The 17,943-nt window shown below is 40.4% G+C and overlaps 1 protein-coding gene across 1 annotated transcript in view; it reads left to right on the top strand.

Annotated features, from left to right (window-relative positions):
* The window catches only part of manba (mannosidase, beta A, lysosomal), a 101,450-nt gene that overhangs the window by 73,958 nt on the left and 9,549 nt on the right, over positions 1-17,943 (top strand). The window contains exons 12-15 of the mRNA XM_060851655.1: positions 6,021-6,239; positions 8,668-8,835; positions 9,532-9,676; positions 16,993-17,135. Coding sequence (XP_060707638.1) covers positions 6,021-6,239; positions 8,668-8,835; positions 9,532-9,676; positions 16,993-17,135 — 675 coding nt within the window. The remainder of the gene's footprint in view (positions 1-6,020; positions 6,240-8,667; positions 8,836-9,531; positions 9,677-16,992; positions 17,136-17,943) is intronic.

Raw genomic sequence — 17,943 nt, 5'->3', positions numbered from 1 at the left:
GAGACATTCCACTTGCCTATCAGTGCACCAGTCAGACCACAGCTGGAACAATGTGAACAGTTTTGGGACCCTTAACCAAGAAATGATAAACTGACATTAAAGGCAGGCCCAGAGAAAGTTCACTTGACCGATAGAGTGTGGTGCTGGAAAAGCACAGCAGGTCAGGCAGCTACTGAGGAGCAGGAGAGTCGACGTTTCAAGCATAAGCTCTTCATCAGGAATTTATTTCTTGTCCATTAAGCAATCTGAAATCCATGCAAATATATTCTCCAATAGCTTTCATAAGCCTTCTCCCAGATGCAGAGAGATTGTTCTAAGACCAGATGGTGTTATCTCAGAATAAGGGTCAACTCTTTAAGGTAGATATTACGAGGAATTTCTTCTCTCCGAAGATTGTGAACTTGTGAAACTCTTTACCACAGAGGGCTGTTATTGATGTTGGGCAGGCCACGGTACAGTGATAATAGGTTCAAATCATATCCTGGCAGATGGTAAAATTTGAATTCCATAAAAATCTGTGATTAAAAAGTTAGTTTGATGGCGAGCATGATACCATTGCCAGTTGTTGTAAAAACTTATTGGGTTCACTAATGCTGTTTCGGGAAGGAAACTGCCATCCTTACCTGGTCTGGTCTACTTGTGACTCCAGACCCACAACAATGTGGTTGGTTCTTAACTGCCCAGTGGGCAATAAATGCTGACCTAGCCAGCGATGCCTATGTCCTGTACACAAATTTTTAAAAATATACTTGCATTTGGAAAATAATGGATTTATTAGGGATAGTCACCATGGCTTTATACAGAGAGATCTTGTTTCACAAATTTGATTGAGTATTTTGAGTAAGAGACAAAGATAATTAATGAGGGTAGGGCAGTGTCTGTTTTCTATATGGACATTACTAAAGCATGTGACAAGGTCCCTCCATTGTAGGCCAATCCAGAAGATTAAGTCACATGGGATTCACAGTGAGTTAGTAAATTGGATGCAAAATTAGCTTTGTCATAGAAGTGGTGTTTTTCTCGCTGGAGGTCTGTGACCAGTGATATGGGCTGAATGGCTTGTTTCTATGCTGTAAATTCAATGTAGTAATGGGACCTCTGTTGTTTGCAATAAATATATGATTTGGATGAAAATATAGGTGATCTGAATGGTAAATTTGCAGATGTCATGAGAGTTGGAGGAGTTGTGGATAGTGAGGAAAGTTGTCAAAGGATAAAGCAGAATATATAACAGCTGGAAAATGGGTGGAGAAATGACAGATGTAGTGTGAGGTGATGCATTTGGGAAGGTCGAAAGTATACTGTAATTGACAGAATCCTTGGGAGTATTGGTATGCAGAAAGGTGCAAGTCCATTGCTCCCTGAAAGTGGCAACATAAGTGGATAAGGTGGTAAAGATGGCATCTGCATATTTGCTTTCATTGATCAGGGCATTGAGTATAAAAGTTGGCAAGTCATGTTGTAGCTGTATAAAACTTTTTAGTTTCACCACAATTAGAGTATTGTATGCAGTTGTGGTCGCTACTGTTTAGGAAGGATGTGGATGCTTTGGAAAGGGTGCAAACGATGTTTACCAGGATATTGCCTGGTGGAGTGTATTAGCTGTAAGGAGAGGTTGGACCAGCTTGGATTAATTTCATTGGAGTGTCAGAGGCTGAAGTGTAACCTGATAGAAGTGTATAAATTTATGAGAGGTTTGGAAAGGGTGGACAGAAAGAGAATTTCCCAGGATGGAAATGTCAAATACTAGAGGGCATACGTTATAAGTGAGAGGAGGAAAGTTTAAAGGAGATGTGTGAGGTTTTTTTTAACTGCAGAGGGTGGTAGGTGCTTGGAACATTCTGCCAGGGCAGATGGTAAAGCAAATACTTCAGCAACATTTATGAGCCGTTTAGATAGACTCATGAAGATGTTGTGGTTCTGTTCGCCAAGCTGGGAATTTGTGTTGCAGACGTTTCGTCCCCTGTCTAGGTGACATCCTCAGTGCTTGGGAGCCTCCTGTGAAGCGCTTCTGTGATCTTTCCTCCGGCATTTATAGTGATTTGAATCTGATGCTTCCGGTTGTCAGTTCCAGCTGTCCGCTGCAGTGGCCGGTATATTGGGTCCAGGTCGATGTGCTTATTGATTGAATCTGTGGATGAGTGCCATGCCTCTAGGAATTCCCTGGCTGTTCTCTGTTTGGCTTGTCCTATAATAGTAGTGTTGTCCCAATCGAATTCATGTTACTTGTCATCTGCGTGTGTGGCTACTAAGGATAGCTGGTCATGTCGTTTCATGGCTAGTTGGTGTTCATGGATGCGGATTGTTAGCTGTCCACCTGTTTGTCCTATGTAGTGTTTTGTGCAGTCCTTGCATGGGATTTTGTACACTACATGGGTTTTGCTCATGCTGGGTATCGGGTCCTTTGTCCTGGTGAGTTGTTGTCTGAGAGTGGCTGTTGGTTTGTGTGCTGTTATGAGTCCTAGTGGTCACAGTAGTCTGGCTGTCAGTTTGGAAATGCTCTTGATGTATGGTGGTGTGGCTAGTCCTTTGGGTTGTGGCATGTCCTCGTTCCATTGTCTTTCCCTTAGGCATCTGTTGATGAAATTGCGCGGGTATCCGTTTTGGCGAATACATTGTATAGGTATTCTACTTTCTCTTTTTGCAGTTCTGGTGTACTGCAGTGTGTTGTGGCCCTTTTGAATAGTCTCTTGATGCAATTTCTTTTGTGTGTGTTGGGGTGGTTGCTTTCGTAGTTCAGAACTTGGTCTGTGTGTGTGGCTTTCCTGTATACCTTTGTGGTGAATTCTCCGTTCGGTGTTCTCTGTACCATCACATCTAGGAATGGGAGTTGGTTGTCCTTTTCTTCCTCTCTGGTGAAATAGATTCCTGTGAGTGTGGCGTTGATGATCCGGTGTGTGTTCTCTATTTCTGTGTTTTTAATGATTACAAAGGTGTCATCCATGTATCTGACCCAGAGTTTGGGTTGAATTTGCAGTAAGACTGTTTATTTTCATCTTGCGGTTGATTTGTTCATATATTTGGTTGTTGAATGTGAAGTGTGTTGTGAGGCACAGGTCCAGTAGTTTGTGTATGCAGTCTTTGTTGATAGGTTCCCCGTCTTGTTGTCTATTCTGTACATCCAGCAGGTTGGCTATTGTTTCTCTGGCTAGGGTTTTGTTGATAGAGGTGAACAGTGCCGTTACATCGAATGAGACCATGGTTTCTTCCTTGTCTATGTGTATATTTCTGATGATGTCCAAGAATTCCTGTGTTGACTGTATAGAGTGTCTGGATCTGCTGATCAGGTGTTTCAGTTTCTGCTGTAGCTCTTTAGCCAGTTTGTGTGATGGTGTCCCTGGTAGTGATACTATGGGTCTGAGAATTCACCACAAAGGTATACAGGAAAGCCACACACACAGACCAAGTCCTGAACTAGGAAAGCAACCACCCCAAAACACACAAAAGAAGTTGCATCAAGACACTGTTCAAAAAGGCCACAACACACTGCAACACGCCTGAACTGCAAAAAGAGGAAGAAGATCACCTATACAATGTATTTGCCAAAAATGGATACTCGCGCAATTTCATCAACAGATGCCTAAGGGAAAGACAACGGAACGAGGACATGCCACAACCCAAAGGACTAGCCACACTACCATACATCAAGAGCATTTCCAAACTGACAGCCAGACTGCTGCGACCACTAGGACTCATAACAGCACACAAACCAACAGCCACTCTCAGACAACAACTCACCAGGACGAAGGACCCGATACCCAGCATGAGCAAAACCTATGTAGTGTACAAAATCCCATGCAAGGACTGCACAAAACACTACATAGGACAAACAGGAAGATAGCTAACAATCTACATCAATGAACACCAACTCGCCACAAAACGACACAACCAGCTATCCTTAGTAGCCACACACGCAGATGACAGGCAACATGAATCCGACTGGGACAACACTACTATTATAGGACAAGCCAAACAGAGAACAGCCTAGGGAATTCCTAGAGGCATGGCACTCGTCCACAGATTCAATCAATAAGCACATCGACCTGGACCCAATATACCGGCCACTGCAGCGGACTGCAACTGACAACCGGAAGCAGCAGAGACGAATCGCTATAAATGCGGGAGGAAACATCACAGAAGCGCTTCACAGGAGGCTCCCAAGCACTGAGGGTGTCACCGCGACAGGGGACGAAACGTTTGCAACACAAATTCCCAGCTCGGCGAACAGAACCACAACAACGAGCACCCGAGCTACAAATCTTCTCCCAAACTTTGAAGACTCGTGAAGAGGCAGGGAATAGAGCAATATGGCCCACGTGGAGGCAGATGGGATTAATTTAGAAAGGCGTCATGGTGGGCAGAAAGACTTGTTCCTGTTTGTACTCAGTCCAATGTTCATTTCCCAATTGGAAACCAAAAATGGAGCTCAATAGAATTAGACCGGCTGAATGCGGAGAGGCCCATTCTGTTGTAAAAATGCTAGTGTAATATTATGTTTCACAGCTGTTGGGTCTGCTTATAAAGAGGTCTCTGAATTCCAGCTAACATTTCTTTCTGTTAGCAGTGAGTTTCACAGAAATGAATTGGATGTAGAAGCACTTTCTTCCCAGTTCAATGTTGCCTGGTTTAATTTTACATTTCAGAATGAAAGGTCTGTCCCTTTCATCATTATTAATGTAGCATGCCAGTTTCTCTGTGTGCAGGTCAGGGGACTCTAGATACGGCCACGATAAGAAGCTTATATTAATGCGGTTATCTCTAATATGGGATGGGAGGAATCTTGTGTGAAGCATAAACAAGATGGGTCAATGGGCTGTTTCTGTTCGATTCATTCAATGTAATTCTGTTTAATAAATGTAAAATAATGCCATACATTTTAGTAAACCTTGATTACTTTATTTGCAATGTTTGCCAAAACTCTGTGTTCCTCAAAAGAGAAAGCAGCTAACTGTGGCCAATTTTGGAGTGAATATCATGCTTTTAAACCATATCGCAACTTGCTCTGTGCCAATGACCTTTTGACATAAAAGTGCCTATTGAGGATTGGGAAATAAAACAAGTTGCCTTCTGGGAAGCAGGTTGTTTTTATCCAGTTAGCTAAATGAATAGGTTTGATGAAGATGAGCTTCGCTAAACTGCCTTCCTTGTACTGCAATATCTCCACATTGCAGTGGTGTGTTTCGTAGCGGTTTGCAGGTCTACTTGTGCTGACATTAAGAATACCTTGTGTTGCTTTCCATCCTTGAGAGCTAAGAAATGTTCTAAAAATAGACAGTGATTCTATTCTAGTCATGAGTTTTGGAAAAAAAAGCATGACGTAATGCTACCCGTGCTTTAGGTGGTCATATCAGATGACTGTATTGATTTATAAATAAAATTCACTTGAAACTGCTTTTTCAGAAGAAGTCAGTCCACAAATCCAGTGCAGCTGTTATCTTCTTGGGAACCAATTATATTTGGAATCTTTTCTTATTGACTGTGCAGTTCCCTTCTATCAGCCAACACCTCATCCCCATTGCCTGCTTGAACTTATTGGAATTCAGTTCTTGTAAACAGACTTCAGGCAATCCTGACTTTATCATTGAGTGATACTGATTGTTCATTGCCCACTGAGTATCCTTTTACAATTGTCATTCTGAATATGCAATAGAAATTGGCATGAAATTTGTTTTTATCTAGTATGTTATAGTATATTAATTAAAAGCACAAGTGGCAAATGAGAACTTCTCTGATCACTGGTTAACTATTGTTTAAGTTAGCATTAAATTTATACAAGAATGCTGTTATAAACACGTGATTGTAAATGTACATTAATATTTATGTCTTAAACATTTTAGTCTAGGTGGGATGTTTTTCGGAGGGTTGGTGTAGAGTCAATAGGCCAAACCGCTTCTATCTGCACTATAGGGATTCTATGATCTCCATGTTTCAGCACATCCTGTTTTTATTACGGTATTATTATAATTAGTACAGATTTCATCAGATCAGCTGCTTTACGGTTACTTGAAAACTGTTTCCAGGAGGACAGGAGTCGTCCTTATATTGCTTCAAGTCCCACTAATGGAGAGGAATCTATTTGGGAAAATTGGGTTGCTAAGAATCCATATGATGTCCATTATGGCGATGTTCATTATTATAATTACATAGAAGACTGCTGGGACTGGACCCATTTTCCCAAGACGCGATTTGCATCTGAATACGGATTCCAGTCTTGGCCATCTTTCTCTACTTTAGAAAAGGTCAGTGAGACTTTGTTTCTTTAAGTACCCCCTAAAAATACTGTTTGGTATTGTTAAGTAAAAAGTGAGGTCTGCAGATACTGGAGATCAGAGCTGAAAATGTGTTGCTGGTTAAAGCACAGCAGGTCAGGCAGCATCCAAGGAACAGGAAATTCGACGTTTCGGGCCAGAGCCCTTCATCAGGAATGAGGAGAGGGTGCCAAGCAGGCTAAGATAAAAGGTAGGGAGGAGGGACTTGGGGGAGGGGCGATGGAGGTGGGATAGGTGGAAGGAGGTCAAGGTGAGGGTGATAGGCCGGAGTGGGGTGGGGGCGAAGAGGTCAGGAAGAGGATTGCAGGTTAGGAGGGCGGTGCTGAGTTCGAGGGAATCGACTGAGACAAGGTGGGGGGAGGGGAAATGAGGAAACTGGAGAAATCCGAGTTCATCCCTTGTGGCTGGAGGGTTCCCAGGCGGAAGATGAGGCGCTCTTCCTCCAACCGTCGTGTTGTTATGTTCTGGCGATGGAGGAGTCCAAGGACCTGCATGTCTTCGGTGAAGTGGGAGGGAGAGTTAGTGTTGAGCCACGGGGTGGTTGGGTTGGTTGGTTCGGGCGGCCCGGAGGTGTTCTCTGAAGCGTTCTGCAAGTAGGCGGCCCGTCTCCCCAATATAGAGGAGGCCACATCGGGTGCAGCGGATGCAATAGATGATGTGTGTGGAGGTGCAGGTGAATTTGTGGCGGATATGGAAGGATCCCTTGGGGCCTTGGAGAGAAGTAAGGGAGGAGGTGTGGGCGCAAGTTTTGCATTTCCTGCGGTTGCAGGGGAGGGTGCCGGGAGTGGAGGTTGGGTTGGTGGGGGGTGTGGACCTGACCAGTGGGGTTCTGTCTTGGTGGCGGTTGGAGGGGCGGGGCTCAAGGGCGGAGGAGCGGGAAGTGGAGGAGATGCGGTGGAGGGCATCGTCGATCACGTCTGGGGGGAATCTGCGGTCCTTGAAGGAGGAGGCCATCTGGGCTGTACGGTATTGTTAGACAAGTAAACAAATCACCTGAGTGAATAATGTTGATTCCCTTTTGACCAATTAAAATAGTTCTATTATATCATGCAGCATATTCCAGTTCTACATGCATTCACCTGATCTGAATTTGAATCTCTCGCTTTAGAGGATCTGTTAGAGACCTTGTTAAGTCGCGGTTGGTGTGACTGTTGAAATTGTTCCTGTGACTGCTGATTTGGAAATTTACCAGGAGCTCTGGTGTTCTGGTTTCAGTTATTTTAGCCAGTCATTAGATATGTAAAATTAAGTTTTGTGGTGACAGGAGTAGTAATTTTTGTTTATTTTTTAGCTTGCACTTTTCCCTGTGCAAGGTATTGGTGTAGCAACATTGTAATGTTAGTGAGCAGCATCTCTGTACTGCCATCAGGCTTCACGTGTTGGACATTTCTTTCTGCCAGTTGACAATGTTACACCACGGGAGGGTCAACTTATATGTTCAGTGCTTGTGATGCAGAGATTTTCTAAAGGAACTCTCTCTATTTAGAAATCCAGCAGAACATTTCTGTCCTTGGTACCATGGAAATGTAAAAGTTGTATAGAACCATATAGACCTGAAGAAAGCTGTTTGACTTGTATCTGTGCATGCTCTTTGAAAAGTCTATCAAATTTATTTCATACTCCCACAAATCTGTGTATTCCTTCTGAAAGTTAAATTTGTTTCCATCACCTGTTGAAGCAGCATATTCCATTTAAGCATGAACTGTACTTGGACTGAATGAAATCTGAACTGAGCAACAGGTGAAATAAATTTAAGTAAATTTGCAATGTACTGCCTCAATGCAGTGTTGCATTTGCTAAGATATTGGCTTTTTTTTATTGAACAGTGAAGGCTGAAAGGTGTTAACTGTGAGAAACGTCAATCCTGATCTGAATTGATGCATGTGCATATTCAAGCTTACACTTAATTTGTATTATTTTGTGTTTGTAAATAGTAAAGTTTGGGTAGTTTTTAGTTAGTGATTCTAACAAGCATTGTCTGTAGTACTGCTAAAGTCAGTTCTACCAAAGTCCTGATTACATTCAGCTAAAGCAGCGCAGATTGAGGACTTGACTTAAAAATTTTCCAATAGCTTTGGTTCACTGAAGGGGATTTAACATCAGACCAATAAGTGACACCAGAGTAATAATTTAACCCTCTAAGTGAACCAAAACTCAGCTGTTTCTGATATATGAGATGTGTGTTAAGCTACATTGTTGAATACATCTCAACAGCTTCACACATTTCTATTTTATTTGATGAAAGGAAACATGGCTTTGCCCGTGTAATAGTTGAAAAGCCTACGTTATATCCTCACTTATTGTGGAAAACCAAGTAGTCATGCAACTAATATAAATATTTTAGACAGTGTTGAGGAAAATGAAATCACTGTAATTCTGTTTGTTTTTAATTAACAAGGTTTCGTCTCCTGAAGACTGGTATTACAATAGCTCTTTCACCAATCATCGACAACATCAGGTTGCAGGCAACAAGAACTTGCTGTATCAAACTCAGATTCACTTTAACCTTTCTCTCGCAGAGAAGACACCCCTGCAAAGATTTAAAGATACGCTTTACCTTACTCAGGTAGTGACCAAATCAGTTGTACTGTACCAGAACAATTTAATGTTTATTACTAATGATACTGAAATAGAAACATATTTCTTTTCTCAATTGCAGGTGAATTATTGGTTATGTACATGCAAATATCTTAAATAGTTTAATTGGACATATATAAATAGCTGGAGTACTGGTGTTTAACAATGCCAGTTGGCAACCCTCTCAGCTCCTGGATCAGTGTGTTAAACCTTCTCTCAGCTAAGCTAGGTCAACACTGGGCTAATACAGGTGTTTTATGTAACTCCCTATTAATAAAGTGGAATTGTATGAGGTTTTATTGAGCCTTAATAGCCAGGTTATTGCATTCCTACGATGAAAAAGCAGGGTTTCCGAGGAGGAGGAATTGGGTATGTAAATTGTTGATAAAGAAAAGAAATGTGAACAAAAATCTAGTTGAATTTTTAATGGGAAATTACAGACTTTTTGTGGCGATGAGGAAAGTTGGACCAGTTCAGAGATACTTTAAAATTTCCACTTTTTGTTTTGAACCTTTTGTTTTAAATACCTAAGTTTGAGGACAGTTGGGCACTTATAGACAGTGCATAGATTTAGATAATTTCAGGATACGGTTACAGTCTTCCTTTTATTTGATTTGGTAACATTGATGATGATGTGCACCCATCATTAGCATGTGGTCCTTTATGTTCTGTATATAACAAACAGGTAATGCAAGCAGAATGTATAAAAGCACAAACTGAATTCTACCGTCGAAGTCGAAATGAGATTGTTGATGGTCAAGGATTGACAATGGGTGCGTTATACTGGCAGCTAAATGACATCTGGCAGGCTCCTTCCTGGGCTTCCATCGGTAAGCATTTACCTAACAAAAAATACCTTTTTACTTTTTCCCCTCAATTTCCAACAAAATACCTATCTTCTACAAGCAAATAATCTCTAACATTAAAAGATCTGTTGAATGCTTTAATGTCTGCACAAAGTTATGGATGGTCTAAAAACTTTCTCTTTTAAAGAGTTATTACTGGAATGGGTTCACTGATACTCTTTAGCTGAGCAAGACTCATGTTTATATAATGCCTTTCACAATATCAGAATGTTACAAAATTGTGTACAGCTAATTAAGTATTTATTAAAAGTGTAGTCACTGCTGTAATGTAGTAAACACAGCAGCTGTAATGACTGGAAAAGCTATCAGAAAACGGTGCCCCCAGCAATGCAGTATTTCTGCAATATTGAATTGAAGTGTCAACTTCAATTTGTCTTTGAAGTTTTGTCTTTAAAGCTTTGGAGACTTGACTGCACACTTCAGCATCAAGAATGTTTATGGTGAGCCCTACTGAGGCCTTTCCATTGAGCATTCATACCTGAAAATCACAGTTTGATTTGTATTTTATATATGCTGATTTGATTTCCTGTTAACACATACTCAATGTTTGAAGCTACCATCTGAATATAGATTAATAAAAAAGGAAGCAATGTTATGTTACACAATTATGTTCATGCAAAATGGCTTTGGATCGATGCAAACTGGATGTATAACATCATCGTCATTAAAATGAAGTAGGTAATGGGAGAGAAAACTTTGCACCACTTCAGAATGACACTGTTGGAAGTATAAATGTCTCTGTTAGTGAAGGCAAGTTGGCAAGCTCATATTTCTCATTTTCATACTTTAGACTGAAATTCATGTTGGAAAAATAAGCAAGCCCACAGATATCTGGAAGAGAAAGTGATTCAACTGAAGGGGCAGCACTGCTGCCTCACAGCACCAGAGACCCGGGTTCAATCCCTGCCCCGGGAACTGTCTGTGTGGAGTTTGCACATTCTCCCCGTGTCTGCGTGGGTTTCCTCTGGGTGCTCCGGTTTCCTCCCACAGTCCAAAGATGTGCAGGTTAGGTGAATTGGCCATGCTAAATTGCCCGTAGTGTTAGGTGAAGGGGTAAATATAAGGGAATGGGTCTGGGTGGGTTGCTCTTCAGAGGGTTGGTGTGGACTTGTTGGGCCAAAGGGCCTGTTTCCACACTGCAAGTAATCTAATCTATACAAAATTAAAATATTATTAATTGACAATTTTGCAATAGATTCCTGAGTTTAGTCCATTGCAGTTATTAACATTTTTAAACCTAAAATTATGTGGTTACAGTTTTCATCATAGTCTTACGGCATGGAAACCGACCCTTCGGTCCAACCGTTCATACTGAACATAATCCCAAACTAAACTAGTCCCACCTGCCTGTTCCTGGCATGTATCTCTCCAAACCTTTCCCATTCATGTACTTAACCAAATGTCTTTTAAACATTGTAATTGTACCCACATCCAGCACTTCCTCTGGAAGCTCATTCTCCATGCAAACCACCCTGTGTGTAAAAGAAATTCACCCCTCGTGTCTTTTTTAGATCTCTCTCTTCTCATCTTAAAAATGTGCCCCCTATTCTTGAAATCCCACTTCTTGAAAAGACAACTACCATTAACTCTATACCCCTCATTAGTTTATAACCTTATCAGGTCACTTCTCAACTTCCTACATTCCAGTGAAGAAAGACCCAGCCTTTCTTTATAGCTCAAATCTTCCAAACCTGGCAACAATCTGGTAAAGGTCTTCTGAACCCTCTCCAGCTTAATAATATCCTTCCTATAACTGGGCAACCAGAATTGGAAATGGTACTCCTGAAGAGCCCTCACCAATGTCCTGTACAACTTCAACATGACTTCCCAACTCCTGTGTACACAAAGGACTGAACAATGAAGGCAAGGGTGACAAATGCCTTCTTAACCGCCCTGTCTATAAGTGAGGCAACTTTCAAAGAATTATGTACCTGAACCCCTAGGTCCATCTGTTCTACTACACTATCAAAGGCTTTACTGTTAATTGTATAAGCCCTACTCTTGTTTGCTGTATCAAAATGCAAAACCTCACATTTATCCATATTGAACTCTGTCATTTTTCAGTCCATTGATCCATTTGATCAAGATCCCTTTGCAATCTTAGAAAACCTTACAAAGGGATTTTGATAAATTTATGTATCTTTGCCTGATGATGGTTGAGACTACAGTCAGGCCCTCCGCTTGGTGTCTGGGTACATCAAGGTGTTTGAAGATTACTTCTCCTTGTGAGTTTTGAACTGACATTTGTAAAATAATCAGGTGCAAAACACAAACTGAAGCAGAAATGACCGCTATTTAACATAGATAAGTGATTAAAGTGAGAGAATTGTAGACTTGGTACATGTTAGATTAACTGACTACAATTACAATCAGGAAACTCATTTCTTTCATGGTGTTGGTGGCAAAGATAGTACAGCCACCTGATGAAGGAGCAGTGCTCCGAAAGCTAGTGTGCTTCTATTTAAACCTGTTGGACTATAACCTGGTGTTGTGTGATTTTTAACTTTGTATACCCCAGTCCAACACCAGCATCTCCAAATCATAGTATTTATTGCCCATCCCAAATTGTCCTTGAGGGATTTCTAGGTCTTTCCAGAGGGTATTTAGAGCTATCCACGTTGTTTGGAATTGCAAGTAGTCCATAATAAGTTTTCCTTCCCTCAAAGATATTTATGAACCAGATGGATTTTATATAACAATTGAAAATTGTAAACTTCATTATAACAGAATCTAGCTTTCAATTCCAGATTTATGATTCAAATTTCAGTAGCTGCTACAGTGGGATTTTAAAATCATGTCCCCAGAGAATCAACATGTGCCTCTCTATTACAAATCCAGCAACATTACTGCTATGCCACCACCTCCCCTCAAATTACCCAGATCAATTTTTGCAAATACGGTGACTGAACACTTGAAACATTTTCCACTTTTAAAGACTGTTAGCTAAAATTGAAATTCATGGAATACTGTTGATAAGTTCAGGAAATTATCTGAGTGACAGGACAAAACAAAGACTGGTATTGTCATTGGCAGGAAATGACTCGAGGTATCCTGTAAGGATCTGTGTTGAGACCTCTACAGTACACTGTATTTGTTAATGGCTTAAATATTTGCATTTAAAAAACTGCACACAAAAATTACTGATGACACACAGGCAGCATTGTAAGTATTGTAGACAGAAGCATAAAATAAAAAGGAGATGTTGAGAAAGTAAAGAATCGTGGAATTAAGAGTTTTGCAGAATTATTGGGGTGTAGAAAGAGGCTATTTAGTTCATCGTTCCTGCACAAGTAGAAAAAACAAACCTTGGATAATCCACTGTGGACCTCAAAAAGGAGAGACCAGGAGACTTCCTAAATGCAGGAATACTAGTAACAATGGAAGTCCAAATACAATTTGAGAGGAGGTATTCGGTACTTTGATCATTAAAATGTCATAAACAGCTACAGAAAATAATCAAGATCAATCTGAGCCTGTTTTGAAAGGTCACTGGACTCGACACATTAACGGTTTCTCTCTTAACAGACATTGCTCGACCTGTTGAGTTTTTCCAGCAATTCCTGTTTGCATCAGATCTCTAGCCTCCACAGTTCTTTGTTTTCTTATGCATTTCCAAACAGTTGGCAAGAGGGAGCTTTGTGGTAAAACAGCACACTTTGTAGGTTGGGGAGGTTTGATACACAAATTGCCTTGCGGATTTTCTTAACTTTATCCTTGGTCTCAGTGATGTGTGGTGAGAAGCTGCTTTAAAATTATGCTACAACACAGAATAAACTCTTCTGCTTAATTTAAACTAGCAACTCTAAAAAGATTTATCCCGTGCAGCAATCTGTGAAAATTCAAAAGGCCAAGAACTATTTAAAGTAAAACTTAACAACTTTATCTCTTAATGTATAACAGAGAGTGATAAATTAACAACTATTTACAACTCCTTCCTCTGCTCTATCTTTTACCTTTCCCTTCTACAATACTAGTCAGATAAAACCCTCAATTTACAAAACAAAACTTCTTATCTCAAAACTTTTCTTCTTGGGGATTCTGCTTCATGGGTTATTGATGAATAAAGGTACCTGTAAGAGAGCTATTTTCGTGCAGTCTCTACATGCTGGCTTGGCAGTTCTCCCCCCAACTGTTCAATTTTCCCTGGTCTTAAACCCCCGAAGCATTGGATTGTGTCATTGACTTTTAAGATGGTAAATATACTGAATTCAAACTTGATTTGAATTTGGTATTTCCTTTTGGGTAAAATTTAAACTAATTGGCCTCAATCAAACCTGTTTTTGTCTCCAAGCAACCAGCTGCACTAACTGCTGGATCAAAAGGTTACATTTATCTTTTTTTCAGAACACTTGGTGATGGTAGTTCAGTTGCTTTTAACTCTCTTAAAGGTACAGTACACCTACATCCTCATAACAATTATTTATGGTTTAGACTTTAACCTTCGTTTGAAGAGTATTATTGAGTATCAAAAACACTTTTCTGTTTGTGAGAGCTTTCTATGTGCATGTTGTCTAAATTGTTACCCAATTTCCAACATGCCTCCACTTCAGAATAGATTTTGCTATGAAGCACTTTGGGTGTTCTGAAGGATGCTGTAGAAATTCATGTCTTTTTTTATTTTATGAACCACCTCAAGTGCTTTTGCTTCCAAAGATTTGTTTTTGATTTTGTCACATTATTCCAGAGAAGATGCACTGCACTGCTCGTAATTGTACTTAGCAGATTGGCAGTTGTTAAAGTACTTGGGAGGTCTATTCTTCTATTCTATGATAAATTTTGTAAATTGATGTTCTGGCTGGGAAAGAGAGAGCACTGTTTTATTTGCTTACTACCCCAGCAGTCTCAGTAGCGTTTATTTTCCAGTTACTGGAAGTGTAGAACATATTGTAGGTCATCATTGCTATTGTTAAGTAGAATTCTCCAATCTTATAATTGGTGGAGGAATGGTTGCCACAAAATGAAACAACCTGAGAGATGAAATATCTGTATGGTCTTCAAGCCAGGAAGTATCTACTGGCATTTGAGATTTGGTCGTTTCAAATTAAAAGATATGTGGAGTGAGTGAAGAAATTGGAGCTAGAACAGAATCATTCATGATTGCATTGAACATTGGAGCAGGCTGGAGAGGTCACCTAGGTTACTCCCCGTTCCCTTTTATGTTCTTATTATTTTTGATAGGTTCTATGCTTGGGTTCCTCATGAAAGATGCCTAGTACACACACGTAATGTAAATATATAACAGAAAATATCCATCCAAAAATTACCTCTTTAGCTGATGTGATAACCTTCTAAATTTTCGTTGTGGTTCTGTTCGCCGAGCTGGGAATTTGTGTTACAGACGTTTCGTCCCCTGTCTAGGTGACCTCCTCAATGCTTGGGAGCCTCCTGTGAAGCGCTTCTGTGATCTTTCCTCCAGTATTTATAGTGATTTGTCTCTGCCACTTCCGGTTGTCAGTTCCAGCTGTCCGCTGCAGTGGCCGGTATATTGGGTCCAGCTTATTGATTGAATCTGTGGATGAGTGCCATGCCTCTAGGAATTCCCTGGCTGTTCTCTCTTTGGCTTGTCCTATAATAGTAGTGTTGTCCCAGTCAAACTCATGTTGCTTGTCATCTGCGTGTGTGGCTACTCAGGATAGCTGGTCATGTCGTTTCATGGCTTGTTGGTGTTCATGGATGCGGATCGTTAGCTGTCTTCCTGTTTGTCCTATGTAGTGTTTTGTGCAGTCCTTGCATGGGAGTTTGTACACTACATTGGTTTTGCTCATGCTGGGTATCGGGTCCTTCGTCCTGGTGAGTTGTTGTCTGAGAGTGGCTGTTGGTTTGTGTGCTGTTATGAGTCCTAGTGGTCGCAGTAGTCTGGCTGTCAGTTCAGAAATGTTTTTGATGTATGATAGTGTGGCCAGTCCTTTGGGTTGTGGCATGTCCTCATTCCGTTGTCTTTCCCTTAGTGTTCCCTGAACACCAACTAGCCATGAAATGACACGACCAGCTATCCTTAGTAGCCACACACTCAGATGACAAACAACATGAATTTGACTGGGACAACACTACTATTATAGGACAAGCCAAACTGAGAACAGCCAGGGAATTCCTAGAGGCATGGCACTCACCACATAGTCAACCAATAAGCACATCAACCTGGACCCAATATACCGACCACCGCAGTGGACAGCTGGAACTGACAACCGGAAGTGGCAGATTCAAATCATTATAAATGCAGGAGTAAACATCACAGAAGCGCTTCACAGGAGACTCCCAAGCACTGAGGAGGTCACCTAGACAGGGGACGAAACGTCTGCAACACAAATTCCCAGCTCGGCGAACAGAACCACAACAACGAGCACCCGAGCTACAAATCTTTTCACAAACTTTGAACTTCTAAATTTTTATTTTCCAATTCATAACACATTTGGTGAATTATCTTTCTTCAAGTGAAAGTTAAAATGTAACATTTAAGCCTCAAAAGAGTTGATCTTTGATAAAAATGCAATAAATCCCAAATACCTTCTAAGGCCAGAGAAATGCTGAGGTATTAGATATTAGGGATGCACTGCATTGTCTGTGATGGTGTCATTCAGGTAAGATATCGACTGAGACTCCACCTGCTTTCCCTGGTGGATATCAAAAAATCCCTTGGCACTATTCTGAAGAAGCAAAGGGGAATTCTCCACAATGTTATGACAAGTATTTATTCCTGAAGTAATTCATGCTAAAAATACAGAGAATAACTGGTTGTAATCAAATTGCTGCTTGTTGGAGTTTCTGTGTACAAATTGTCTATGTTGCCTAATGTGCGACCATGTCTAAAGTAACCGATTGCCTATAAAGTGCTTTAGAAGTTTTGGGGGTCCTGTTGTGATGCAGTAGCGTCTTATCCCTGGACTGGATGGTCCTGGTTCAAATCCCATCTGCTCCAGAATTGTGTAATAACATCACTGAATAGGTTGATTAGAAAAATAGGGGCATTGACATTAAGAAAGGTGCTATATAAATGTATCTTTCTTGTTTTCTTTGTTGCACTGTTGGTCTGTCATGGGAAGACAATTCCAATGAGCTTATCTCTTCCCTCTGTAAGATTGTACTCTGCATTTTAGCTTTAATTTGTTAATCTATTTCAGCTTGCTAATTCTGGATTTATGTTGCTTTCTCCTCATTAATCAGTTAAAAGTGTAATGCCTATCTTCATGGTTAGAATTTCAAAACAAGCCAAAACAAACACAGATGTATTTTTAGTTACAGTTTTGTAGCGGCTGAAAATATCTCATTCTTTCTCCTTCTAGAATATGGAGGTAAATGGAAGATGCTTCATTATTTTGCACGGAATTTCTTTGCTCCTGTTTTGCCAGTTGCTTTTGAAGAGCATGGAACACTGTTCATCTATGGTGTTTCTGATTTACCTTCAGACCTTAAAGTCATGCTTCAGGTATGCATTAATTAAGGTGATTATACAACCAAGAGATTGTAACTACTAGGAAAGACTGAAGGCTTAGTGCTGTCTTCTGTAGAAAAGAGAAGACCAAAGGCTGACTTGATAGAGGTCTTCAAATTTCTGAAATTGTTGAGTAGAGTAACAGAGAAAAGATATTTCTATTTGTGGGGAGACTAACATTATACATTTAAGATAATCAAAAAATAAATCCTATCAGAATTCAAGAAGAAACCTCTTTAACCAGAAACTGGTGAGAATGTGAAACTTGCTAATGTTGGGAGTGTTTGAAACAAATAGAATGGATACATTAAAAGCACATTAGGTGGGGGTTCGAGAGAGGCCAGGAGGTGGATTTTTCTCAAACGTGAGCATTGACGTGGACCCCTTGGGGTGATTAGCCTGTTTGGTGCTGTAAATACTGTAAATCCCTGATGATTGATTCCTGCAGCCTTTTACGTGGGAAGAGTTGTATTTTAAACCCATTGGTTAAATGTGAATTAAGTGTCACGTGTGACTGGAACCTGCTTTAGCTAATTGTTTCAACTGCAGGAAAAGCTTGCTCATGAACTTGAGATGGTTGATGATTGTAATTTGTGTGAATTCTGTAAACTGCAATAGAGATTTTGAAAGGTTCACAACGTTCTGTCTATAACCACTTGAATGCTATAAAGTCATGATCAACCAAATCTAATTAATTTTAATCTCAGAATATGAAGAACCTCTTGAGGAACATTCTCAGAAGCATGAATTCTTTGAACTGAATAGCCTGTTTCTCTGCTGTATATTCTATACAGACAATATT

Source organism: Hemiscyllium ocellatum, chromosome 36 (assembly GCF_020745735.1).
Source record: "Hemiscyllium ocellatum isolate sHemOce1 chromosome 36, sHemOce1.pat.X.cur, whole genome shotgun sequence".
Lineage (NCBI taxonomy): Eukaryota > Metazoa > Chordata > Chondrichthyes > Orectolobiformes > Hemiscylliidae > Hemiscyllium > Hemiscyllium ocellatum.
Note: the sequence above shows the minus strand (reverse complement) of the source record. Positions and strands in the feature narration are given on the sequence as shown.